Source organism: Ammospiza nelsoni, chromosome 5 (genome assembly GCF_027579445.1).
Source record: "Ammospiza nelsoni isolate bAmmNel1 chromosome 5, bAmmNel1.pri, whole genome shotgun sequence".
NCBI classification, from domain to species: domain Eukaryota; kingdom Metazoa; phylum Chordata; class Aves; order Passeriformes; family Passerellidae; genus Ammospiza; species Ammospiza nelsoni.
Window position 1 is genome coordinate 61774797 of NC_080637.1, and position 26473 is coordinate 61801269.

Sequence of the window (26473 nt, forward strand, 5' to 3'; positions counted from 1 at the left end):
TTTTAAGTTCTTCTCTTTAAAAGTCAGCCAGCATGTGTTCTAAACAACTAAATAGCAAGATTTTGGGAAAAGGGGGTTTTGATAACCAACTGGATTATCAACTAGAGCAGTTGAAGGTTTTGAAAATTGACTGAGCAGTTATAAACTCGATTTTGCACCTTTAAAAATAATGGCAAAACTCCAGCTGAATTCATGACATTATATGTGCAACTGGTCACTTGCATGCAGAGCAGTTTCAGTTGTTAATGTGCCATTTTGTATAGAAACACTGAAAATACAATTTTTATTTATAAAAACTTACTGAAAGTACTAAAGAAGTAATTGATCAGGGACATAAGCTGAGGGGAAAAGCAAAAAATCTTGAACTTTTCAGTGCTAATACATGTAAAAACTTTGTAAAATTAAAAACATTCCTTGCTAGTAATTTTAAGGAGAAGACTTTAACCATCTCTACCTTATCTTAAATGCTGTGTTATTTCCATATGTGGAATTTGGAACAAAAATCTGTTTAACCAGCAAGCAGGTCAGTGTGTGTGATGCTTGTTTGTTGTCTTTGCCCTCCAGAACTCTTCTGCAGCAGCTGCAGAGACTCCAAGCCGTGGTTGCTGGCAAAGTGTCCCGCTCGTGTAAGGCAGCTAGCACACAAACAGGGACCTGTCTTATGGTGAGTATTCCTAAGGCTGGGGATTCTGAGGGAAGGAGCATCTCTTTCAAGGCACATCTCTTGTTCTGCAAAGCCTCTCCATGGCAAATTTGCAGCTTAGGGAACTCCTTTTCATGATTTAACAATTTTGAGGGAGGTGAGACTTGTGATTGATGAAGATTAATGGTTGTGGGAAGGTACCGAGTTCTGGAGGAGACTGGGCCTCTGCTTTTGGTTGGGTGCTGCAGTGATGAAAGAAGGAGCAATGCTCTTCCAAGGGACCCACTTTATTATTTCCTGCAGTATTATAAGGTGTAAATAGTGTCTAGGGTTGTAAAATGAAAACGAGGGTGACCTTTGAGGCTCGTACTTTTGATTCTAATAAAAATAAACTTGCTCAACCAAATCAAAATATGACTGAGGCTGTAAATCTAACTCTGTCCTATTTCAGTAGTAGTAGTCAAGATAAGAAAATGAGTAGAATGAAACATTTGCTCTCCCCTCCTTACATTCAGCTATCAAGTTCCCTTTATACCAAAAGTGCTGTAAATTGATGGAAATAATTTACAAGGCATGAGCTGTTCTCCCAATCTAGCCTCACTGTCACTTGGAAGCAAAACTGGGGCCAGCAGCAGAAATAACTTTGGAAATCCTCAGCAGTGCCTGTAAGACACACATGGCAGCTTTATCTGCATTTCAGCTTAGTGAGTAAAAAAGGCAGCTGGTCAGAATGGTGCAGACATTGAAAACCAACCCCAGCATTGAGATATGCCATTTGAAGCACTGAATTGTCATTGTGTAGGTGCCTTTGCTAGGTGTGCAGAGGTGAGGATGGCCCCACATGGTTTGTTTTGATAAAGTGTCAGATCTCAGGTGCACTCACCTCTCCTGCCTCCTCCCTTTGCCAGATGGTGGTGCTGTGCTTTGCAGTAGTTTTTGGCAGCTTCTCTCAGAGCTATGGGCCATACCCTTCTGCTACAAAGATGGTGTTGCCCAGGCAGCATTCCTCACCAGAGTCCTACACAGATTCCATTGGTAAGTGACAGCTATTCCAGTCTTGCTCTTTCCTTGGTTGTACTTAAGCACTTTTTTTCCACACCCATTCCCAACCCCCTTCTCAAGCACCTCTTGCATTTCTGCTCCTTAAATGGCCATTTTTTAATGTATACCTCTGTTTTTCTAAGAAGGATAGCTTGTCTGATGCTGATGGCAGCAGACTTCATAAAAATGAGCAAAACTTTTTCCCCACTAGCCTGCTTGGTACTTCTGTTTAAAGACTTTTTTGTCTCTCTTTGCAGAACTAAAGTTAGTGGTCTGTGAAGGGTAGCAGGGTTTCTCCTTGGTAGCAGATGTTCATAATGTTAAAATGCACAAATTATTTCAGTGGCTGTTTTCTTTGCCAGTGTCACCAAAGAGTCCAAGGACTGAATGGGGAACTGTTAGTATTACATAACCATAATGAAACAATATATTATCAAAGTTATTATTTAATTTTATCCTTGTTTTTTGAGTAATTTAGGGCTTTTTGATCCCTACCTAGACCATTCCTGTGGTTTCTTTCTTCAGCTCTCAAATTGCCCCAGTTAATCACTATGAAAAGAAAAGGCCTTTGCAGCTTTGGCTCTGGCCTAACAGTTTCTATTTCCTGAAATGGCCAGGGTTGTTCTCTGAGCTGTGTGTTGCTCATCTCATTTTGCCTTCTCTCTTTGTATGCAGTGAGGTCAAGGAGCCTCCTAATTTATGAAGAGCCTCAACAGCTGGAGGAGCCATCCAGCGCGATCTCCTTCGCAGATCGCAGTGACCGACAAACAGACACCTCCAAGTTCACAGCACTGTCCCTGGAGGCTGTGCCAGGGACACAGCAGGATGAAATCATGCAGTTCACAATAGCCAACGAGACCAGGCTAGAGAAATCAGTGCTGCTGGGCCTGCAGCAGCACGGGTGAGTGCAGGGTAGGCTGCTTGTCACACGGGTGTTCTGTGTCACTCTTGTTCATGCCTGAAGGACAGAGGTTAGGCTAGCACTAACACTTCATATGCTGGGCACCATGAAGCATGTAGGAGGAATTTGGCTTTTATCTGGAGAGCCTATAGGCAAAGTCACTGTTGCTCTGGAGAAGTGGTTGCAAGAGAATTGTAGTAATACATCAACCAAATTCAGTACTTCTGCCAGAAACCTAACCCCTGTAAGCCTGTTAGTTGGGCCTACCCCCTTCTTTAAAGCACTTACTTGTGTGCTTCCCAAAGGAATAAGCTTTTGGCAGTTGTACGGAAGTGTGAGGTTGTGATTCACTGGAATTTCAATGAGGTTAGGGCATGAAGAGCTGGAGTTTCTCACAGCAGTGATTTTACTGAAGCATTACTGCTGCAAGTTTGCAGGACTCAGTCTCAGGAGACAGACATGTACAATTATCTGACTACTTAAGTTCTCACACTGAATTCCCTCACTTTCAGCATAAATGTAAGGGATTTTTTTTTTGTTTGCTTTTTATTTTTAGCATAAATGTAAGTTTTTCAGGCCTCTGAAAAGAGAGTCACTGGTTTAAATATATGTGCTTTCATCTGCTGCACCTTTGCTTGCCAAAGAGATGACTACTTTAGGATAATTCAGTATGTTACCAGACCCAGCTAACTGACCAATACCTTGCTGGTAAATACTGAATGGATCTTTAGCATTAGCAAAATCAAGCAGGGTATGTACTTAAAAACTTACTGTTAGCATTAACCTTTGGTTTTTTGTTCCCTACAGAGTCAACTCGGAACTAGAAGGAAATGAAACACTGAAGATAATTGAAATAGACAGAAGAGTCAATGCCACCTCTTAAAAATAAAAAAAGGCCTTTTTTCTTGACTTCCCTCCTTCCCACATATTTTCAACCAAAGTTCCCCTGACTTGTCATCCTCAGTGAACCAAAGTACAAAAGAGAGGGAGTTCAACTTCTGCATTGACTGATGGGGCTGTGACTACAGATGGGATCTCTTGTCTCTGTAACTCCCTTCCTCACGTGGCACACAGTCCCTGTGTCTGCTTTTGTCCCTTTCCTGTCTAACACTGCAAGGGCAGCACTGAATTATGATGGCAGATGATGCCAGCAGTGTGCCAGTGACTGTGTGTGCCTGTACATGCACACAGCCTGATCTGAGCACAAAGACATTCTGGAGAAGGGTGAATTGTGCAAAACCAATGGGAGCATGTGGGTGATGGTTTTCTTGGGAGAAGGTAATGGAGAGAGAAAGGAGATGCAGCATGATGGTGCTTAGAGTCTCACCACAGCTCTGTGCCTGCTGGTCTGCAGCCCTGGAGCCTTTTGGGGGATAGAGAAGCATATGTGTAGCCTGCTGCTGAGGGGACAAGAAAGGGTCCTGACACTGCTGAGCTCACAGCACAGGCAGGAGAGGGCTGGTCCATGATGCTGCTGGATTGTCCTCCCCATGCTCTTTCCCTTCTCCCCTCCAGTCTCTTCATCACTTAGCAGGATAGGCTTCTCTGTGCATTGAATGCAGTCCTGGTGGGCTTCCCTGCTTCCACCCTTGAGAAATTAAGCAAAGATTAGTCACTGTCTTACCACACACTGTGTGGGAGAAGTATGCTAGTTTAACTAAATCTGTTTAGAAAGCAGGTTTTGTTACATTTATGCAATAGTTTAGATGGATGCCCTTTAGTCTGCTGAAGTCTAATCTATTTAGCTTAAGTCAGTTCCTTCCCAACAAACTAAATCAATGTAAGGCTTAAACCAGAAGTGCCTCCTGAGAGTCGTGTATGGATTTAATTTATTGGCTTCTAGCTGGATGATGAAAATTCTTGTGTAGACCCCGTTCAGATTGTCTTGTGTTTTCCTTTCCTTGCTATCTTCCTGTTACTGTTGTAAATAGTATTTATTAGCTTTGAAACATTCTGTTCAGGTAGTTGCAATGAAGAGAACTGAGCTTTGCTAACCCTTCAAGTGATCTGGGCAGACCCTGAAATTGGACAAACATCACTGAATGCCCATTTCCTCCCCTTGAGCTTGAATTGCCCTAAAATAAAGCCAGGTGTCTTGTTTTCCTCTTACCTGCTTTTCCAGAGGTGTGGTCTGAGACCAGCTGCCTTGGGTACAGATAGGCCAGTTCACACCTAGAGGTGGTGGATCCTGTATTAAGTGTTGTTTGCCAAGGCAGCCTCTGATCTGAGGAGCTGATTACATGGGCAGGAGACCTGTCAAAAGAGGAATGAGATGAGCACATGAAGTGACTGGCCCAAGCTCAGGAGGAAGCCAAGAGCAGCATTCAGGTCTGATCCTGGTCCAGCCCTCTTCTCTGTGCTTTGTTCCTTCTTGCCCTATGGTGTACTCCATGTGCCCTCTCTGTCTCTCTCTCAGTACCCTGGTCATGCCTTTGCCTGAGCTGTGCTTCTTGCAGTTTGTCCTTGCAGGGACATCGTTGAACTCAGTCCAGAATTTGTGCAGGGTTTTATCTGGTTCCTGCAGAAGGGCACTCATGCTCCATTGAGGATGGATCTAATGTGAAAATCCCTAATTCAGCAGGCTAGCAGAGCTACTTAACAGTTTACCAGAAGAAGTCAATTTAAAAAAAAAAGTAATTTGAAGCTCTTTATTCTTTTATTTTTTTTTCCTAATGATAAATAAGGGAAAAACTAACCTAGCCTTACAAATAATTTTTTACTATGTACAGTAGATATTTCTTGCAACTATTCTATTTTGTAAAATATTGAATTTGTATTTTATTACAGCAGCTGTCACACCAGCTCCTTCCTTGTTCTTCATTCTCCTTAGACTTTCTTCCTTCTCCTTAGACTTTCTTCCTTCAGCATCCTATTTGCCACCCCCAGGCCTGACTCAAAATCCAGTGAAATGAATGGAAGGGATTTGGTGGATTGGAGGGGACTATGGATCAATCCTCCCTGTGCCATTTTAAGAGGGTGTTTCACATCAGTGACAGTGAAACAAGTGCCTGACTCCATGAGCTCGTTCTGGTGTGCAGATTTGCCCTTCTAGCTAATTCTCTATTCTTCTACCCAAGTGCCTTATTGTTTTACCTGAGGTGACAATGAGAGGAGGAATGCTGTTGTAGTCTGTTTTGCAAGTGTTCCCATCTTGGCATGGGTCAGCCTCCACCATAAAGTCTGTTTCCCTTCACAGTGATCCTGCTGCATTCTCTGCATCATTCCAGTATCCATTAACAACTTTTGTATGTGTGGGTTGTTTTTTTTTTTTTTTTTTTTTTATGGTTTTAAGACAGTGGTCACTTGTGAGTGCCCCAAGGGGTGGCCGCATTGCTCAGCCACTTGAGGTCAGCAAAGTGACAGGAGAATGTTGGGATTGACCCCAGCTGGTCAGCGTAAGTGGCCAAGGTCATAGTTTAGAAAATTCCTTAATTTTTTTTTCCCAGAGCACCCTTGGTTTGCTGCCTTTGAGGGCAGCCAAGTGGTTGCATGTTTTGCACAAGAGGCCCCAGGGTGTGAAGCCAACACCACTTTCCAGCCTTGCAGTTTGCAGTGTCAGCCTGAGCTCCTGCCCATTGCCAGCTAAATGGATCACCTCCCATTCCAGATACAGCTGGTGACTCCTCTGTGTGAAAACCTAAGTGGAATTATTTCTCAGCTCTTAAAGGATAGATGGTTTTGCACAACCAAAATAGCTCCTCCTCTCTGAAGCCTACTGCACTGGCCACCATTAAAACTTTGCCCTTTTTTAGTTTAATTTGGGCATACTGGTTCAAATCTGGTTGGAAGATAGTCAATTGTGTTTTCATCCTGAGCATTTGAAACTGGCCATGGTCTAGGTCAGGCCTCTGTACTAATCCATCCAAGCCAGTTTGGCCATTCTGATGTCTTGTAAGTATTTGATAATCTATTACTATAATCTTAATTTGTGTACTCCTTTAAGTTATTTTTAGGTACTCTTTTTTAGGGAATCTCTTGACCTAGCACACACATTGCTTGGGGATTTATTGTATTACATGTTAGTTTAGAATAAGGAAAAGCTTTGCTTCACTGTGCTATCTTTGTGATCATTTTTCTTCAGGGGCCTTAACGGAGCAGGTTTCTCTGCCAGAGGCCCAGGAATCCCCTGCCATCACCTACTCAGAGGCTGTGGTGTGGCAAGGACTCATGAGCTCCAGAGGGGGTCTGTGTCCCTGTTCTGTGCCTAGCAGGGGACAGGAGAGGCAGGACAAGGTGCCATTGCCCTGCCAGCCTCAGCATGCAGGGATGGGAATGCTGATGCACTGCAGCCCACGTGGAGAGGCAGCTTCTGTCCTCTGAGTTAGGGGCACAGGAGTAGTGAGGCATATCAGGGAGGATGCCAGTAAGTGCTTTTAGTCAGTCCAGCTCTATTACTTGAGGCCTTAGCCTTCAGCCAGTGTGGTTTTTCTGCTGATCAGTTACCTGGTGCTGTGGAATCAAAGGTCTGTGTTTGGACAGGGCAAGCAAGGCCTTGTGTACTACATAATTTTCATTTCCAGCAGAGGACTTAAATGATAAAGAGTCCTCAGCTGTAAGGTTAAGTTGCTCACCAGCACAATTTTATACACAGTAGTTAACTTACCTTTAGGCCTGTAGCTTTAGAGCATGTTTAGATCTGCTGGGTCTTTGCTTCTAGGGAGATAAGCTATGAAGGAATATAGGGCATTATTTTATATATATGTATATTTTAAAAGTCTGAATCACAGGGCATGTGACGTTTCTAACCTTGTTACTAGGGTGTAGATAGTGTTCAGTTCTTTTCTCCCCAGGCTATTTATATTTCTTTGCTGCACTTCTTTCATTTCATCTGCACCACTCAATATTTTTCAGCAGCATAGACTGATGGATTAGGCTGAGGTTCTTAGGCCAGATCCCAGCTGATACAACCAGCATGGTGTTCACACACTGCTCTTGGAGGCTGCAGGTCTGATTTATACTGACAGGGGACCTCTTCCTGTCACAGTGTATCTTAATGTGTTCTTGATTCTTCTAACATAGACCAAAAATTAATCTAAAAACTTTTTTTATTCCTGCTAAAGAAACCAACCCACCTCTCCACTCCCATCCCTCCAAGCTATCAGTGGTGAATTCTGTCTAGACACTTTTAGAATGTAGGTCAAGTGAGTGAATGATGCTAATTGCTACATTGGGAGGGATTTCCACTGAGTATTTGGGCTCTAGATTCTAGCTAATGCCAAGAGGCCATTGTTCAAAACCCACGCAGCTCAGAACAGAGGAATACAGAGTATTTTTATACTCCTGGTGACTAAAATATTTCTTTCTCCAGTCACTAATTAAAAAGGGAACATTTTGTGTTCTGAAGGTGAAATGATAGGTCAGTACTTTGTAGCTACTAAAGTTGTCCCAGCCTATATAACACTGTAGTGCTGTGATGTGTTGCTGCTTTGCACTCTCTAGCATTAAGGTTTGGCGACTTTGGGGGTTGCAAAGGGGAATGAACTGATGCATGTGTTAAGTAAGGTCTTTACAAAGAAAATGTAAGGATTCAGTTCATCTTGTAGCTTTCATATGGCCAATAAAGTGGCATTGAGCATTCAGAGAATTTGTTGAAGGTTAATCCTGATTAATACTGCATTGCTTAGGTGATCAGCATCCATTGGAGACTCCAGGATTGACAGGCAAATTGCAATTTGGTTTTCTCATTTTTATGTCAAGTCTTTTTCTGCTTTACCAAGGTGTGTGTATATATATATATATATATATGAATCAAATTTCTGTATAGAAAAAAGTTCATCATGCAGGAAACTCATTTGTGATGCTGTTTGGATCTGATGCTGAATGGAGTTTGGATATTCTTTATTAGCAGTAGTCTCTTATCTGCCTTACAACCAATCTCCAGATTCTTCCTCCAAGAGCTGCAGCTAAAGAGGTGAGAACAGAACATGGGAAAGCTGGATTCGTAGACCTGTTTTACAGAAAGGGTGAAAGAAAAGGCAGGTGAAGGAACTCCTTGCATCACAGGGAAGCCTTCTAGCTCTTGATTCCATAAATCAGCAGTAATAGCCTAAATCAGCAGTGATCGTCTCTTTCATTAGTTCCTTGCTAGGTTTAGGTTCACTCCTGTTCCCCTTGCTCTTTAATGCTATGCAGTCCTGTTTATACATACCTGACCTTTATGTTATATCCCACTTTACCCTCTAAACAGCAGGTGAAAATCTTTCTGAGCCTTAGCAGTCCATAATGCAGGGAGTGGAAGAGAGAGAGGGAGAAGCAGAGGCAGGTACTGAATTTTGTTAAACAGAACTCTGCTCATATCTGACTTTACCATAGCAGACTTCAATCAGTGGTGCTGATGTAGTGGCATCTTGCTTTCTTCATTTGTACAGTTAGAATGAGTGTGTGTGTGTGCATTTGTGCACATGTACGTGGTGAATATCAAAAGGTATCAAAACCACAGAGTTTTGAGTTTTCTTCTTGTAGTAAGTGTTGCTAAATAAAGGCATCTGCCTGATCACACAGGGCACTTTGGGCTTGGTGCAGCAGAAAGTCCAGGCGTTTCTCTCTGAGACCTGTTCACATTCCACATCACTGAGCACTTGTAAAACTGTTGTGTGAATTGCTCTGAAGACTGTCCTGTGATTAATTGTTAACTGAGTGTTGTTGCACTGTGTCATTTTGTGTGTGTGTCTAGATTGTCTGGCCTTTCCAGACACCAGTTCTGGCTTGGTACAAAAAACTAATTATTTTGTATTCTGGTATCATTTCTGGTCTGCAGAATTATGGCTTTGAATGCTTTTTTTTAATTATTATTTTCTTTTTAAGTGGTGTAAATTGCCTTAAAAGGTGGCCCCTGGGAGCACTGGTGCCCTAACCACCCTCAGCACAGTGAGATGCAATCCAGGGGAAGCAGTTTCCTCTCAGAGGGTGCTGCAAGTACATCTCAGTTTCCCTGAGATTCACTGGGCCTTCCAAGGGTAAATTACCTGCTGGTGCTCTCTTGAGGAGAAGTATCCATGGCCAGTTCCATTGCCTTGGGCTGTGCAGAGCAGTCACTGCTGTGACACCCCTAGGGCACTTCAGCTGGTGTTTGCCTTTCCCTCTGTGCATGTGGGTGCAGAATAGGTTTGTGCAAACATGTAAAACTGTCTAAGATGACAGGGACAGTGATACCAGTGCAAAAGCACACCACTCCCCCCTCAGAACTCCTCAGTAAACTTCACTGGGGCCTCTTCTGACTGCAGATATCTCTATTCTCTTGCCTTGTCTATTTAACTCTGTGTCTGTGTTCAGTGACCTTGCTATTTTTGTACAAGTGCTGTCATCTGGATACAGTCCCACCTGATTGTTCACACTGCAAATATGTCCATTGGGTGGAAAGAAATTGCTGTTTTTCCTTTTTTAAATCATCTGCCTGATTCTGTGAGAGAACAGACTACCTGCTTTTTTAGCCTAAACATGTATGTAGTGAAGTATGTTATGCTTTTCATTTCTTGCAAATAAATATTTTCTGTAGAAAAAAGCAATTGCTACTTGTTTGATTTCCTGATGACTGGAAAAAATGTGGGCCCTCGACTTTCCCAGGTGTGCCAGTGTGTGCAATGTGTCCATTTAGTAACTGGTAATTTAGTGATGGAAAAGGAAGGATATGGGGTTTTACTGAAGTTTTACCCTTCCCTTTTTGAGGTTGGCAGAGAATTATATCTCAGTAATGAGTGGCAATCAGGGCCAGCAGCATTTAACAGTGATAATGACACTCAGCGCAGCACTGTGCTACAGCCCCATTAGGGCTGATGCCAAGGGGGCATTGCTTCAGCCAGGGACACTGAGGAGCTGTCACCTGGAGTGGCAGGGCTGGCTGGGGCTCATCTGGGTGGGCAAACAGCCCAGACAGGGAAGGTGAGGCCTTTCCCTGCTCTGGGCTTGTTCAAACTGGAGTGAACTCTTAAATAGCACTTTTTGCTTTGGCTTTTTGGGATGTGTTCTTCTGCTGGCCTCAGCTCCTTTCCTTAGCCTGCCTCCCCCCTGAGATAATTTGGGAGCTTTCTGCAGCAATTTGGAATTTGTTCTGCCTGTGTGAGCAACCAGCATGACACCCTGCAGCCAAACCCAGCATCCAACCAGGGCACAGAGCTGACCTCTGCTCCTTTGATGGACATGGAAAAGGAAATGCCTGATTCTTTCAGTCTGGGGACTCTGTGGCTTTGCTGGTTGCCACCATGATATTTTATGGAAAATCCCTTCGCCAGGATTTTTCTCCTGAGAAGCCTCAGAAAAGAAATGTAAACAATAATTATCTGATTGCTTGGAATGTAGTTTGGAGGTTGCTTACCAACAGGTGCATCTTGGATTGGTTCCATGTGAATTGTTTTTACTTAATGACCAGTCTCAGTCCAGCTGTGTCAGGACTCTGGTCGCTCACAGGTTTTTATTTTCATTGTTGTCTAGCCTTCTGATGAATTATTTTCTCTATAGCTTAGTATAGTTTTAGTATATGATTTCCTTTAATATAATAGAATATAATATCATAAAATAATAAATCAGCCTTCTGAGAGCTTGGAGTCAGATTCTCATCTCTCACCTCACCCTGGGGACCCACAACATCACAACAGCTGGTCACCCAGGGAACTGGACTGTGGATGACCTAGTGCCAATGTGAAAATTACCTGTGCATATCTGGCACCCCAAATGTACATTAATTTGTTTTATGCCAGTTTTCTACTGGGAGGGAGACCTCATAGATGAGTACCATGTATCCCTAGAACAGCAACCAAGAATTTATCTTCCACAGGAGCTACTAGCAATGGAGGAATAGTTCCAGTTTAACTGAAAATGGGAGTGAGAGATGGCTTTGGTGCGTCCTTCCCAAGGCCTCTTAGAGAAGGCTGCTCTAGAGTTTGGGGAAGGCAGCATACCATGGAAATTGGAACACTGTGGCCTGCACTAAATTTCTGGCTGATGTGGGTTTTCAGAAATGCTTTGATTTGGTGCTAAAGAGGTTAAAGGAGCAAAAGAAATTGGCAGTGATGGAAGAAAAAAAAAAGGAAGCTCTTCTCCAAGGATCTACCCCGTGTGCCTCTTGCTTTCCAAAGAGGCAGTTTCCCTTGCCAGGACTATTGATCCAGGGCACTTGTTTGCAGCATCAAGACATATATAGCATTTTTAGAGGAAAATCGTTAGACTGTGACTGATTGGGAAAGTTACCCTCAGCTTAGCTTTAGCTGAGCTCAGTTCCTCCAAGCAAACAAAGCACAGGCCTGTGATTAGCCACTGGTTAAGAATCTCCTCAATCTCCTTGTGACCCTTGAAGCATCACACAGCAGGTGATGCTGCAGGGAGCCTGTGACTGAAAAAGAACCCCCCACACAATGGGGAAATGCTGTGTGATGAGCTGTCAGCCTCCCTACCTACCAGCCTCCAGGACATGCTGTTGTTGGAAAAGCATCTTGCTGTTTGACTCCAAGGCTGGATTTTGATGCTCCTTTTTTTTTTTGCAGGACAGGAGGGAGGATGTCCAAATGCAGCTCAGGATGCCTCTCATGGCATGCTTGGGTAGAAATTGTTCTCCTTGTGCTGTTAGCTATTGTTTGTACCTGCGTTACAGCAGCACAGACTTCACCCCCCTTGAAGGTATTTCATGGAAGATTCATTCCTGATGCTCCCTTTCCTGATTTGTTTGCTTTAGGATTTTTTTAGTACCATGAGCCTCATGGTCATGGCATGCTGGTGAATTTGGCTTGCCCTGTTTATTCCATGCTTCAGATTCCTGGTCTGCAAAGCCGCTGGTAGCTTCCTCCTCTCTGCAAATCACACTGAGATTAAGCAAAGCAAGGTGATTCAAAGGAGATAGCAATTGGAAACAAAAGCATATTTCCTTTCTAATGGATAATAATGCTTGCATGTCTTGTCTCACTCCAGTTTGTTCCTCAAAAAGTCAAAGTGATTTATTTGGTTTCTTATTTTCTTGGTGTTGTCTCCCTGTGGGCTTCAAATGGTTATGCTTTCATTATTGAATTGGTCTTACACTCTATTTGCACGAGTTCTATACATTGCTATAAAATTACTATTTTTTATCTCTCCAGTAAGAAGGAAATTAAAAGTTCTGGCCCCTGTCTTTACTGTGGCACAGCTGAGGGAAGATAAGAATAAGTTCATGACTGTTGGATTGTCTCATTTTCTCTGTCTAAAGCAATGCTTAGGGTCTGGTTAGCCCTTTTTTTAAAACCTTTTTGATAAAAATCTGCATTTGATCTGCTCAGCTGTGGTGGGTCCCTCCTTGCTGAGCCTCAGCATCCCTCAGTTTCCCAGCGGATGAGCAGTGCTCCACTAGACCTTCAGATGTTGTCCAAAAGGGAATGATGCTGTGGGTGGATCCAATCTATCAGCATTGGATCTGGAAAGCGAAGCTGGCCTTTTATGCCACATTAAAAAAAATATTTACAATTCGAGGAGATGCAGATACATGCATACACGTCTATGTGTATAAATATATTTTTATATGTTTTATATTTTTTCATTGAATGTTGGGGGCTAACCTGGGATTGAATTTTGTGTGAATTTAAGGAATATGGAGCATTTAAGTAGACTGACTTCTCACTAGCTAGCCTGGCTTCTCACTAGCTAGCCTGGCACACTGAACAAGTAAGGTTGCCTCATCCTTTTCCTCCCCAATCTCCTTTTTCATATATCCATCTCTTTTCTATTAGAAAAAGAATTTTCAGTCCCTCCCACTGCAATAAAACTTACCACAGTGCACACAGTCTGTGCACACTGGAGTGTTCAAAATGGGATTTTACAGGCATGTGAGTAGTGGAATAAACCTTCCCTTGGCTTTACTCCAAAAGGCTGAAATCCCTCCTTTCGCTGCAGCTCCTCCATCATTCCCACCATCCACCCTGCTGTTCATGGCATGCAGTGTGGTGAGAAGTTCCCACCCAGGAAAAAGAGCTCCCCACCTGCTGAACCTTGTCAGCTCTCCCAGACAATCAGGGCAGGCACCACGGAGTGGGGTGAGGTGCTCCATTTAACCTGACAGCACTTAACCCAGACCTTGGAGTTAGGATTTTTTGTTTGCATGATAATCCCAGATACTGGCAAAACCTGCTAAAAATCTATTTTCGTGCTCATGCTTTCCCTCCTGGCCCGGTGGTGTGTCTGCAGCCACACCTTGGAGCAAATGTGATACTCCCACAAAGTTTCCACTGTTGCTGCCTTCCTGTACCCACAGGGATTGGCAGCCCCACCACAGGTGTAATAGCTAAGCAGGGCTTTCCTTCACGAGCCTCAGACTCTCTCATAATTGCTCATATTCAGAAAAAAAAAAGGCAAAGGAAGTCAATTTAGCTCTCCATGTTGCAAATGAGTCATGCAAATTGCAGCAGTCAGAGGAAAAATAGGTGATCCCGGAGCAGGGTGTAAATTTGGTCATGTGGATAAAAGAAGGGTTATTGACAAGCAGGAGCTGCAGGAGAGTTTGTGCTGGAGGAGGAGGTGGCTCAGTGGCATGGATCTTCACTGCAGAGGGGGTAGGAAACCCTGATGGGCTGTTAGGCTGTGCTCCAGATGCTCTGGGGGAGGTGGAGCTGGGGCACAGAGCTGGTGACAGAGCTGTTCTCATGTGGGCCAGAGGCTGAGAGAATAAAGCTGTGAGATGATGCACAGTGTTCTGCTCTCCCAGTGCAAAATTAATTTGCAGTTACAGGTTTTTTAGCGCATGTCATTGGCATCTTCTCATGGCAACAGGCCACAAAACTTTCACCAATGACAAAACCTCAAAACAGCACTAATAAGAGAGGGATCACTCCCCATCCTCGAAGCTGACTTTTGGGCTGGCTCTGAACTGCTCTTTGACAGCTCCAACTCAAAATGGTTTAGTTTGGTTCTGCAAAAAACATTTGTTACATAGTCTTAAATTTAATGCTTTCACAAGGAATATTCACTGCTGATTTCCCTGGAAGTTCAACCAGAGACTTCCCAGCTCTCAATGGAAAAGGACCAATGGTTCCAGTGGAGCTCCATGCTGGTTTGGAGATTTCTGCACACAGCTCAGAGGAGGATCCAGACCTTCCTTTTACAGTCCTGCATAAGAACCTTAGTTTTACTTCTAATAAGCAAGGGTTTCACATTGCTTAATTATACTTTACATGCTTCACTAGTAATTAAATGTAATCTGGGGATGGAATTGGAAAGCAGCGAGGATCAGGTGTAAGGAATCTCTTGACTGTCACGAACCTGATTGGCACAGGGCTCACACAGAAGAGGCAAGGCTGCTTAGGGGAGCCATCTGTGGAGCACAGGAGTTACTGAAATCTCTTCCTGCAGGCTTTGCCTTCTCTGTAGAGCATAATTGTTCATGCTTCTTCTTTTTTTTTTTTTTTATTTTTTAATGTCTTTCTACTTTGGATTGCATTGCCACAGGGAACTTTTGCATACTGAAAACAAAGCACTGTCTGTGCATAATTCCTACAGTAATTTCTGTATAACTGCAGACCTGCAATAATTCCTGCAATAATTTCTGTATAGCCGCAGACCTCAACCTTTTCTGTACTTTTCAATCTTATTGTCACTGTCACCTCTTGTGCTGAAACACACTGACACTTCCCTCTGAAGTTTTCCTTAGTGTCCCCTAATGAAGAAAGGGATAAGGTGGGAGTACAACTAACTTTATGGAAGGGCACCGTGATGCTCGTCAGGTGTCTCTGCCCCTGGGCGCTTTGAGACTCAGCGCACCAAACAGAGATCACAGGGGGGCAAATTGGAAGCGATTGGAAGACGAGGGCAGCGCTGAGTGCCCCGGGGCTCCTGTGCTCGCTCGGGAAGATGCTCACTCGGGAAGGTGTTCACTGGGAAGGTGTTCGCAGTATGACGGGAAGGTGTTCTCTCGGGATGTGTTCTCGGTGTGATGGGAAGTTGTTCTCTCGGAAGATGCTCTCGGTGCGTGTGGCGGGGCGCGGCCGCGGGGCGTGGCGCGGTGGGGCGCGGCCGCGGGGGCGCGGCGGGGGCGCGGCGCTGCCATTGGCCGGCGGCGGGCGGGGCGTGGCGGGGGCGTGGCCGGGCAGGAGTTTCCCACAATGCCCCGCTGCAGTGCGGCCGCCGATGGATGCTGCGCGGTCGCGCTGCCATTTGCAGCCGCCGCGGCTCGCAGCGCGCCCCGCGGCCCCGGGAGCTGCGGCGCCCCGGCCGCCCCCCAGCGCCTGCAGCCGCCGGCCGGGCCTCCCCTGCCCCCGCCTCCTGCTGCTGCTCGGCCCCGCTGCCCCGGCGCAATGAACCCCCCCGCGGCCGGCGGGGAGGAGACGGGGGCGGCGGGCGGCGGCTGCCGGGGCGCCGAGGGCGGCGGGGAGGCGGCGGGCGCCGCCGGGATCCCGGAGGAGCAGGGGCTGTCGGCGGCGGACGAGTCGCTGGAGGAGAAGCTGCGCAGCCTCACCTTCAGGAAGCAGGTGTCCTACAGGTGGGTGCCGGCCGGCCGGGCGCCTCTCGCTGCCTGGGGAGGCGGCCCGAGGGTCCGGCGGTGCTGCCCTCACGCCGCTGCCCGGCCGCGGCACCGCCGGACCCGCCTGACGCCTACGGGGCTCCTTCTTCATCCCGAAGTCCGAAAGAGCTCTCCCAGATCTTAAGGCAGAGAGCGAGCTGCTCCCAGCCCTGCTGCTGCCGCCAGGTTCGGGGTAGCGGCAGCGCCAGGGGAGATGGGGAGCGAGACGGGGAACGCGGGTGAAGTTCGGAGTTACTCCGAGCCAGAGCGGGGCTCCTGCCCGGCTGGCTGGGGATTAGAGCTTGCCCTTTTCAGTGGGAACACAGCCGCCCGTGATCCCGGCGCCTCCAAACGCTCCTCAAGGGGATGGGAAAAGCCCTTCTGGCGGCAGCGCTGCTCCCCGCGGGGGTTTGGCTGTGGGGATTCTCCCGGAGTGCGGTGTCCCCTCCCTGCCCGCTCCCACCCGCGCCCGCCGCCGTTGCGTAAGCCCCGGCGGCTGATAAGATAAGATAGGGGGGCTGATAAAATAAGACAAGATAGGGGGGTGCTGTGCCCAGGCGTGGCTGCGGGCTGGGGGCCGCCAGTGACAGCCCCCGGGTGCCACATGCCCCGCTGGGGCCTGAGCGGGACGGTACTTCCATAATCACGGTCTTCTCTTGTCATGGCTGTGCGTTTGCCTCACGTGTCTGATGGCAAATAAGTGTTTTTTGTTCCTCCTGTAAACACACCTGCGTCGGTGGGGTTGGTCTGCTCCTCTGTTCCCAGCTAGGAGCTGCTAATTGGCAGCATCTGCCCAAAAGGATTGCTGGCTGAGAAGGTCCGTGCCAAAAAGTTTTTGAGTGTTACCTAATTCTGGTTGCAGAGCCCCTGTGGAGGCAGCACGCCATCAGTAACTAATGTTCTAGTGTGCTCAGGGATGAGCCCTCTCAGCTGGGAGGGCAGAAAACACAGAGCTGTTACTGGTCTCTGCAAGGAAAGAGTCTCTAGCCCCAGGTAAATTAGCTGAAGGCTCTCCCCAGCCATGGGGATGCTCAATGTGCTGCCAGTTTACAGCTGGGATAACTTAGGAGCTGGTCTAAGCTCTGCATGTGGCAGGGCTTACAGATGATGTAATTAAACACTCTTCCTAGCTGAGTTTTATATAATACCTGATGTGTGCAGAGAGGCTTTCCCCAGCAGGGCTGATGGTCCCAGCAGTGAGAGTGAAGTTTGGGATGATTCACCCTGGACTCAGTCAGGTGAGCGATGTGAGAATGAAAACTTAGTGGATACCTCTGAAACAAACATTGCATCAGCCAGCTCTGGGTGCTTTTGCATCTCTACCCTGACAGTTTTCTTAGCTTGTGCCATTTAGGGGCAAATCCCTTGCAGGTAAAGGCAAAGTCTGAGGTGCTGAAATAAGGTGGCTGCTAACAAAACAGGTTTGGTCTTGTGTTTGCTCTTGGGACAGAAAGGAAGGAGTTTGCAATAAGTCTTCTTAGTGGCTTTTTTGGGGGGTGGCATGGGTAGGGAAGAGAAGATAGTGAAATCTGTTTCTAATGTTCTGCTGTTTGTTGAGAAGTGTGTTAAAGTTGTGGGTATTCTTTAAGTTTGCTGCATGGTCAGTATTTGTAAGGGTTTAATGTTAGATGCTTTTAAGGGAAATGTAGGGTTTTTTTCGTCCTTCTCCTCTCCTTCATCTATGCAAGCATATAACAAGTCCTGAACTTTCAGATATCAAAGCCTTTTCTTAAGCACCTCTTGATGCCTATCACTCATTCTACTTGACTTAAGATACGTGCAAGAAAGTAAATTTTCTTTCCACCCGTGGATTTCCACACCTTTTCCTCGTTTATGGCTGGTTTCCTACAGATAATATTCACTTTATCATTTATCCATAATGAGAACAATCTGGATAGATAGAAGAGTATAAAACTTCCACAGAGGACCTCCACTGAGTTCTCCACACCCTGTAACCCCAGTCTCTTTAAATTGCTACCATTTCCCTCAGTAATTTATGGTGCTGAAATACATTTGTGAATGTAAATGGCTATGTTAGGTCCAGGAAAACCTATTTACATTGGCGCTTGGACTCCCTTACCCACTGGCACAATAGAAATTATTCAAGGCTTCACAGAGTCTTTCAAACAGCTCATTGAGGGCTCTATGCAGGTGCATTACATTGCCATACACACCTGTAGAGCTGTTTTTATACATTCAGGAATAAAAAAACCCCAACAGTTGCAACTTGCTTAAAATAATAAAGGTGCATGAAAATGCACGTAAAAGAATAAAACTGGTGGTAGCAGTTGAAGGAGTGAAATGGGAGGTCATGGAATTGTTACAGGGGAAAAAAAGAAGAAAACCTTCTGCTGTGACAATGTTATTGAACTGCAGTTTGCCTGAGTCTGGGCTTAAAGTATTATCTTCACTTTTAATTTGTTGTTGAACAGCAAATATCCTCAATGTAACACATCTCTAATTAGCTGATATTGCTGTTGCTTGCAGAGAACTTGTTAGTTTCTCTCGAATGGCACCAAAACTATGAGTAACATGTCCAGAAATCAATGTTTTGTACCGATGTGCCCTGTAGCCTGAAACGCAGAAACCGCTGTATTAAACACGTCACGATTTTGTGTAGCAAACACCAACGTGGGCGTGTTTGTCCCCCCACTCAAGCCAGCAGGAGGAAAAACTTGCTGTAAATAGCACAGGTATGCTAGGTGGGGAGCCTGACAACGCCCATGGCCTTGCTCCCATGCTCGCAGACGTACCCACCTTGCAGCTGGCACTCGGCAGGGCTCGCTGTCCTGTCCGATCCGCTGGGAGCTGATCCGCGCTTGCTGTGCTCTGTCCCCAGCACTGTGCTGGAACTGGGGACACACACACACACGGTGGGGGATGTGCCACTGTCCCTGCCTGAGTGGGACCTGATGGATTTAGAGCACTTTGGAGTGTGGCTGCTCCCGTGTCCATGGCTGGAAGATCCCTCGAGTGCATCTTCCTTCTCCTGGGATCAGCCGGGGCAGCCGCCGGGACAGAGGGAAGGGATGGGACAGGACGGGATGGGGACTGCAAACAGAACCTTGGGTCCCTTGCAGCCCCTGTCGCCTTCCAAAGAGAGTGACAGCCACACAAATCTCCTTTTTCAGGTAGCAATCTCCCTTTTCATCTCTCAAATCTCCCTTTTCATCTCTTAAGCCATCCACTCCATGGCTGGATGCTGACATCAGGATGCCAGCAGCTAAGCAGCAATTCTTAGCCCTGATTTATGTTTTACCCTGCACATAAGGAGTTAAATATCTTAACGATGTTTTGGCTCTTCTGCTGAAAATCTGACACGTTGGCTTACAGAATGAAAAACTTTTTTTCTTTATTTTTTTTAATAAACTGATAAAACCAAAAGTTCAGTTTCCCGCCCCGCTGTTAAAAGATTGGCAAATGAAAACTGAAAAGTGAATTAAATGTGCACATCTGCCTGAGAGAAATGCTTTTTACAGTTTGGTTCTCAGAATAGTATTTACCCCATACATTTCTATACCCAGCAGATTATTTACAAGACATTGGAACAGAAAGCTGTGAGGTAATATTTTTTCCCTTTAGTTTTTGTTATTTTGTCATTGCAAAGTTTGTGAGGGACATTCTGATGTCTTTTAGATTAAGTAGGAGTTAAAGTTGCTTTCCTGAAGTAAGTTGTGATATAAAGAGAAATTCAGATTGTACCAAGGATAGGTGCTTAGTAAGAATATAAAATAAAAAGCTAAGGTAGGAGGAAACCTGGAAAATAAAGCATTATCTGGCAGTCTCCTGCAGGTATTTGCACCTCCAAAATCTAATCTGAAATGCAGTCTTGTCATTTAATTAAGCTTAGAGAAATAGTAAAAGTAATAAATAAATGAATAAAAACCCCAACCAAACAAAAGATCATCCCTAAAAATCAAAACAAGGCAAGCCAACTGAAACAATCAATAGTGCAAATGGTTTTTAATTTCTTAATTAATTATTATCTAGAATTTCAGGGAATCTTGATTAGTGGCATTGTAAATAAAACTGAAGTTGTAATTTTTAATGTCCGTCTTATGAGAGCTCAGGTGATGCTTGGCAAACACCTGTCACCAGAGAACAGTTTTCCTAGAGAAATGCAGTTTCATGTTGACCAGGCTGAGAACTCCTGACTGAGGCAGTGTGTGGCAGGCTTTAGAGGTTTTGCTCCTCCCTGAGCCAGGAGTTTCCAAGTGTGGGGCTGTAATTAATGAACACCTCAGAGTCCTGTGCTGCTACCTGGCATTGTCCTGGCAGCTCCGTGCTCCTGCCGTGCCCTTGGCCAGACAGGGGATTCCGGCAGGGAGCCGTGCATGGCCCTTTTGGTGATGGAGAGGTTGGAGGTGCTCTTTCCTTGGCTGCCCGAGTCCCCCGGGCACCCAGCTGCACTCCTGGAGCAGAGAGTCACTGTGAGAGCACCGCACGGAGGGGGTTTGGGCTCTCCTGGCTGGAGTTTCTGCCCCTCGTGCCAAATGGATCTGTTTGGGATGTGCCTTGCGTGCTTTCCCGACCCTTCCTCTGCCAGCAGAAGGCAAGAATGGAGCTGGCCTCTCCCCCTGCACCATCAGCAGGAGCTGCTTGCCTGCCCTGGCACAGCAGTTATAATTAGAGCAGGTTTTATCACTGCTTTTGAAGGGGGAAAAGTTATGGCAAGGAAATTCTGGGAAATCCTTATTACACAAACCCTGTCACTGTTGATGAGCATTTAAGTACCTGAGACTACAGATGGGGACCAAAGTAGAAATGTAAATTTGAATACATCCTCATTATTTGTGTTCTTTTGTTTTCAGACATGATAACAGTCATAAGACACGCATCACTCCTCAGTAAATATTAAATATAGACAGGAAAATAGATGTGTTTCCTATTACTAAGGCTTAATTGTTTTATGAAATGTGACAGCATTCACTAGTGTACTGTGAAGTATTATTTATAACTTAAGCTGAATGACATTTGTAAAAATGAAAACACCCAACACAAGCCTTTGATCTTTTGATTGTTTTATTTTACCTAAGTTTCTTTGAATATTAACGCATTCTAATGCTATAAATGAGTGCAGCTACTCTGCATGAAAATGATGGATGGGTTTTTATTTTTTACCAAATGTCAAGGAAATAATTCTCACTCTCTGGCCTAATCTCAGAGGATCTGCATGCAACTGTCTTTGTTAGGAGTTGTGGGCAGGGACTGTGCAGTCTTCTTACCACCCACTCGTGCAACAGTAACTCGATTTACTTTGTCACCCAAGACTTTCATCACCATTTTGCCATTTCCACCCAAAGCAGATGACTGGATGTTTTTGGTACATGAGGGGGCCTTCATGAAGCCATTTGATTTATAAAGCTTTGAGGTGGAAGCTCTGTGCTGCAGCAAAATGCAGAAAAATGCTAGGATAGTCAGAAAGAAGAATGCTACCATGGGAAAATCAAGTTGACATTTAAGGCTCCCTCCTGACATTGAGATGAGGCTGCCAGTCTGGCCATCAATGTCTCTCTATGCAGCACAAAGTGAAGGGACTCTCTTTGAATTTAAAGCGTGTCTGACCTTCTCCCTTCTGTATCTGGGCTTAGCAGCACCTCACAAAAGAGGTGCTGTGAGTGGTGACTCTGACTGAAATGACACACGAGCTGCAATGGAATTATGTACATAGTCAAAATGAGATAAGTGCACCAGTGATCCGAAAGGGTGAGCCTCTGTGGGCACATAATGAAGCTGTTGTGTAGCACAGGCACGGACCTGTACACTCAGATTGCCCTGCAGGTGGAAAATTTCATCGGGTGAAAAGTGCTGAATCAGGTGCCACATAACTTTGATGAAGTGGAAAACCGATTTTGTTCTCTCTAGTCCTTTGGAATAAACGAGCAGGTAGTCACTTCTTCTCTCCTGGGTCAGCCATGGGGCTGAAATGATCTTCTTGAAGCCTCACCAGACTTTTGATAGCTCTGTTTGGTTATTTTTTTGATTGTTTGGGTGTTTGTTTTTTTAAATTTTTTAAAAAAAATTTAATTGGCAGCTTGGCTGAGGTTTTGTGAAGGAGATGTGGATAGGCAACAATCTCCTGTGCTCTTTCTGTTGCTTTGTGGTACATGCAGCATGAGATACACACGTCACAGTCAGACAAAAGATTTCACAAATGTTAAAGAAAGGAAGAATGGGGGAAAGAATAACAATAATAAAAAGTCAGGAGTGGCAGCCTCACATCTTTGTATCCACTTCCAGTTACAGAACTGTCAGTGAAAAACTTTGCCTTGGAATACAATGTATGTAGAAATTTGGAGCTCTTCTATTGTCTCGCTTTACAAAGTTCTTGTTTTGGTTCTTTAAAAGCTCTTTGTGAGTGGAAGTAATGCATGAACTCAAGTATATGAGTGCATGTTCACCCACGTGTCCAGTGTTGGTCTGGGGGCATTTTTTTCTCCCGCTTCTTTTAGGTTTTGAATGATTCTATGACTTGCTGCCCTTAGCAAAGGAAAGTGGCGTGGGATGGGGTATATCTGAAAAAAAAGGGTTGAGAGCATCTCTAGGGAAGCCCATGTGTGTGTAGGGAGACTGCAGGGGTCTCTGTGTGGGTTAGTGCTGGGTATTTGGGGGCTGTGTGTGGCTAAAGTGATGTCCCTTCAGGGTGAAGAAGGTTTTATGGTAGGACATGAACATGAAAGATTTTGCTGTGTGTTTTAGAAGTTGCAATCATGTGGGAAAACCATCTGTGCTTTCACCAAAACCTGCTGGGCCCTCTGTGGGCTGAGAAATACACACCACAGTGTGCTGTGTGCTTGTGGGCCTTGGTGCATGCTCTGTATAAATATCCAGGGACAAAGATGAAGGATAAATGACAACATAACAGCAACAACCTTATGTTGTCATTATGTTGCTAATTCCAATGTATGGTGTGTGAGTTTTCAGCCTTTTTCTGTCCCTTTCTCTAAGGTAATGCATGTTTATGCATGCAAAACGTTAATGTGCTTGCTCATGGCAAGGCCATAGGTCTGATGGAAAGGGCAGTGCCAAGAGCTGTGTCCCAGGTTTTCATTTCTCTCCCTTTAAAAGGCCCCACATCTCTCTGGTTTCACTTCTCATTTCTGTCTATACAGTGCTTGTCCTTTCTGTTTCCCTGTGTCTGCTGGTGTGGATGTGCAGTTCCTTCCCTGGTGCCATGTTGTGCCAGCCCCTGGATTCTCCCTTTACCCTCTCTCTGGGGATGCTGAGCTCCTGGTGAGGCTCTTGCTGAGGCACATGCAGCCCACTTTGTGAGCAGGAAAGCTGATTGCCTCTCAGCCAGCTCCTAAAGGCTTTTATTTTTCTACCTGGAAACTTGTCTTTTGTGTTTTGCCTAGAAAGGAATTCAGGGAGGATTTTGTCCATGGAGATGAAGATGTGTGCAGTCCTCACACCAGCACCACCTTGTCTACTGTGTGCCACATACTGGCACAGGCTACTCCAGTCAGCGCTTGAATTGGTCTCTGAGGAAAACACTGGGCTTGGGATGACTCTGGTTAGGAAAAAAAGAGGTTTTTCTACCTTAAATTTCACCAGAATTTTTTCTCTTACAAAAGACCACAGTCCCCCATCTGAGTCTGCAGAAGAGATCCACAAACAAAGTAGGAGACAAAGTAGTGTCAAGGAAGAGGCTGCTTGGTTTTTGACTCCAAAAAAAATCTAGTGTGCTGGTCAGAGCCTTACCTCAAATTAAAAGTGTAATTCTTGTCCATTGGATGTTGTCTCAGCTTTTTCCACCTGTTGGGCTGTAATCTGTGACAATCAATGACAAAGGCAGCCTGAATTTTTGTAGGTGCACTTTGAGAAACAGAGGGAAAGGAACACAGAGAGACTTATTTTAGAGTGCAGATGGATTCTGTGGGACAAAGTGGGAACAGATCTTCAACCCTAGCACTTAGAGCAAGACCTCTCATCCCGGCCAAAAAGAGACTGGAAGAGAAAAGGATTGAAACTGCAACTTACAGAGAAAACCTGAAGGCTGGGGGAGAGGCAGAGGACAGCTGTGCATGAATATTATAATTTGATCTTGCTTGGAGTATAATATACCCAAATATATCTAAAAGGGGCCTACAGAAAAGCTGGAGAGGAACTTTTTACAAAGGCATGTAGTGACAGGACAAGGGATAATGGCTTTAAGCAGAAAAAGGATGGGTTTAGATTAGATATTAGGAAGAAACTCTTTCCCAAGAGGGTGGTGGGGCACTGGCACAGGTTGCCCAGAGAAGCTGTGCATGCCCCATCTCTGGAAGTGCCCAAGGCCAGGTTGGAAGGAGCTCTGAGCAACCTGGGACAGTGGAAATTGTCTCAGCCTATGGATGGGGTGTTGGATCAGGATGATTTGTAAGATCCTTTTCAAACCAAAGCATTCTTTGATTCTATGAAGTTTTGCTTCTGACTTAATTCATTGAGCGAGTGGGAGGGTTCCTTTTTAAACATCTTCTGTAGCCTGAGGCTGCCACAGGGCACTAATTCTCCTTCTGAATGTCTCAACACCTTCAGTTAATTTAGTGAAATGGCTCAGCATAAAGTTGGGGAAGAGGCTGAGGGGAAAGGGAAGGATTTGCTAGATGTTCCTGAGGAATGAATGATCAATAAATAATGTTTCCATGACAAAGAAAGCTGGTGTAGGGCTGACCTTACCTGTGCTCTGGAATTGAGCCTGATAGGTATTTCCCAATACCTATCTATACTGCATTTTTGAGGAACTTTGGTAGTTTGAAACACTTGTGCTAGGAAAACCTTGGTAATGAGGTCCTGAACCTTTCCGTTCTGGATTTCCATTCCAACGCAGCTCTGAATGGCACTGCCAGCATCCCTTTCCATTTAACAGCTGTTTGAAAGCTTAGATAGGTTCAAAACTTACAGTTCCTAATGGGAAAGTGCTGTTTCATGATTTGGTTTCATGACTTTTTTTTTTTTTTGGGTGGGGTGGGGAATGGAGTTATAACATTAAAGTCTACATATAAAGATTTGCAGCTCACCAGCCCTACGGCTACCTGACACTAATTCCATTGCTGTAGCCAAATGGCCAGGCAGTCAGAGAGAAGGGAGGTGTCTAATTGTACTCAAGATTGAGGTATAATTGAACACTTCATTTCTCCCCCTGTGGCTAAACAAGAGGGATGAGAAGATGAGGATGCCCTTCCCTTGGGCTGCCAATGAGGTGTGCAGCATCAGCAAGGAGGTCACTGATGGGCAGTGGTGCAGCTGGCAGCCCTGTAACCCCAGCTGGGCCACAGATGCACTGCACAGATAAATGATTTTGGTGCTTTTGGTGGTCTGACTCCGTGCAAGAGCTCTTGGAGGAGAGATGTGGGCTCTTCTTCAATGCCCAGGGACTTGGGGGAAGGTGTTTAGTGGTCAGAGGTGTGGGTAGTGGAAATGTGGTGGGCAAATACTTTGTCTTGCTTTCTAATATCCTTTTCAGATTTATTCAAAATTATCCATTCCTCCCTCGCTGTTACTAAGGAGTTTGTGTTTAATATGTACATCTAAAATATGTGCATATTAAGGCTATATGATACAGAAGTGTTTGGGGGTATGAGCTGATGCTTTTTAGAGAAGGAGTAAAAAATTATAATGTTTAATAGAGACATAATTATTAGAAGCACTACGCTTATGTAGAACTTGCTTCAATATTTGTAATTTCGCCAACTTCAAAGGATTTCAAAATTGTAAAATTTGTTTCAATATTTCTCATTTCTTTCAAAGGTTCATGAGTTTTGCCTGTCATAAAACCAAACAGGAAAGTCCTCAGTTGTGAGGTTATATTTCTTCTAAATTGTATGACTCATCAGGAAGCTTGACCCACTGGGGAGCATTTTCCAAGTGGAGCAGGGATTAGGCTTCAATTGCACAGATTCATCAAAGATGGTGAGTCGAACACCCTAGAATCCCTCTGTGCTCTGAAACTGCTCCCTGATGTTGTGTACTATGCAGGAGAGGGGACTGCCTGTGATGCTCTGAGAGGTGCCATGGGGTTTCTGGGCACCATAGGAGGGGATGAGGAAGCAAAATAGCTTTAAAGCCCGTTGGCATTAAAAGATGATGAGAAAATACCTTCCTGTCATCACTTTATTTCATTAGGTTGCTAATGAGTTTCCTCTAGGGATGGCAATGGGGTAGTTCTGATGCTTTTATCCAATTAGTGAGTGATCCCAGGAGTGTATCCTTTTGTGGTGAAAACACAGCGAGGTTCATTCCTCCTGGAGCACTGCATCCTGCAGGTGCTCTGAAGGCAGTGAAATGCCATGGGAAGGTGCATGCCAGGCCAGGTCCCTCATTACTAATTGCTGATGTTAGCCTGATCTGTGGGTTTGAGATGGAGCCCCAGAGGGCAATGGACTCTGTCGTGAAAGTAAGTGAAATGCCAAAGATGTGAATAAAGTTTCATTATGAGTTTTGAGGTTACTTGTAAGTTGAG

At 45.1% G+C, this 26473-nt stretch overlaps 2 protein-coding genes across 8 annotated transcripts in view; both read left to right on the forward strand.

Moving 5' to 3' along the window:
- CREB3L2 (cAMP responsive element binding protein 3 like 2) overlaps positions 1-10086 on the forward strand; it is a 75707-nt gene extending 65621 nt beyond the window's left edge. For all 3 annotated transcript variants that reach the window (XM_059471670.1, XM_059471671.1, XM_059471673.1), the window contains exons 9-12: positions 565-664; positions 1552-1678; positions 2360-2585; positions 3393-10086. In XM_059471670.1, coding sequence (XP_059327653.1) covers positions 565-664; positions 1552-1678; positions 2360-2585; positions 3393-3468 — 529 coding nt within the window. In that variant the 3' untranslated portion in view covers positions 3469-10086. The remainder of the gene's footprint in view (positions 1-564; positions 665-1551; positions 1679-2359; positions 2586-3392) is intronic.
- Positions 10087-15821: 5735 nt separating this feature from the next.
- The window catches only part of DGKI (diacylglycerol kinase iota), a 199444-nt gene continuing 188792 nt past the window's right edge, over positions 15822-26473 (forward strand). For all 5 annotated transcript variants that reach the window (XM_059472537.1, XM_059472541.1, XM_059472540.1 and 2 more), the window contains exon 1: positions 15822-16011. In XM_059472537.1, the coding sequence (XP_059328520.1) occupies positions 15827-16011 (185 nt within the window). In that variant the 5' untranslated portion in view covers positions 15822-15826. The remainder of the gene's footprint in view (positions 16012-26473) is intronic.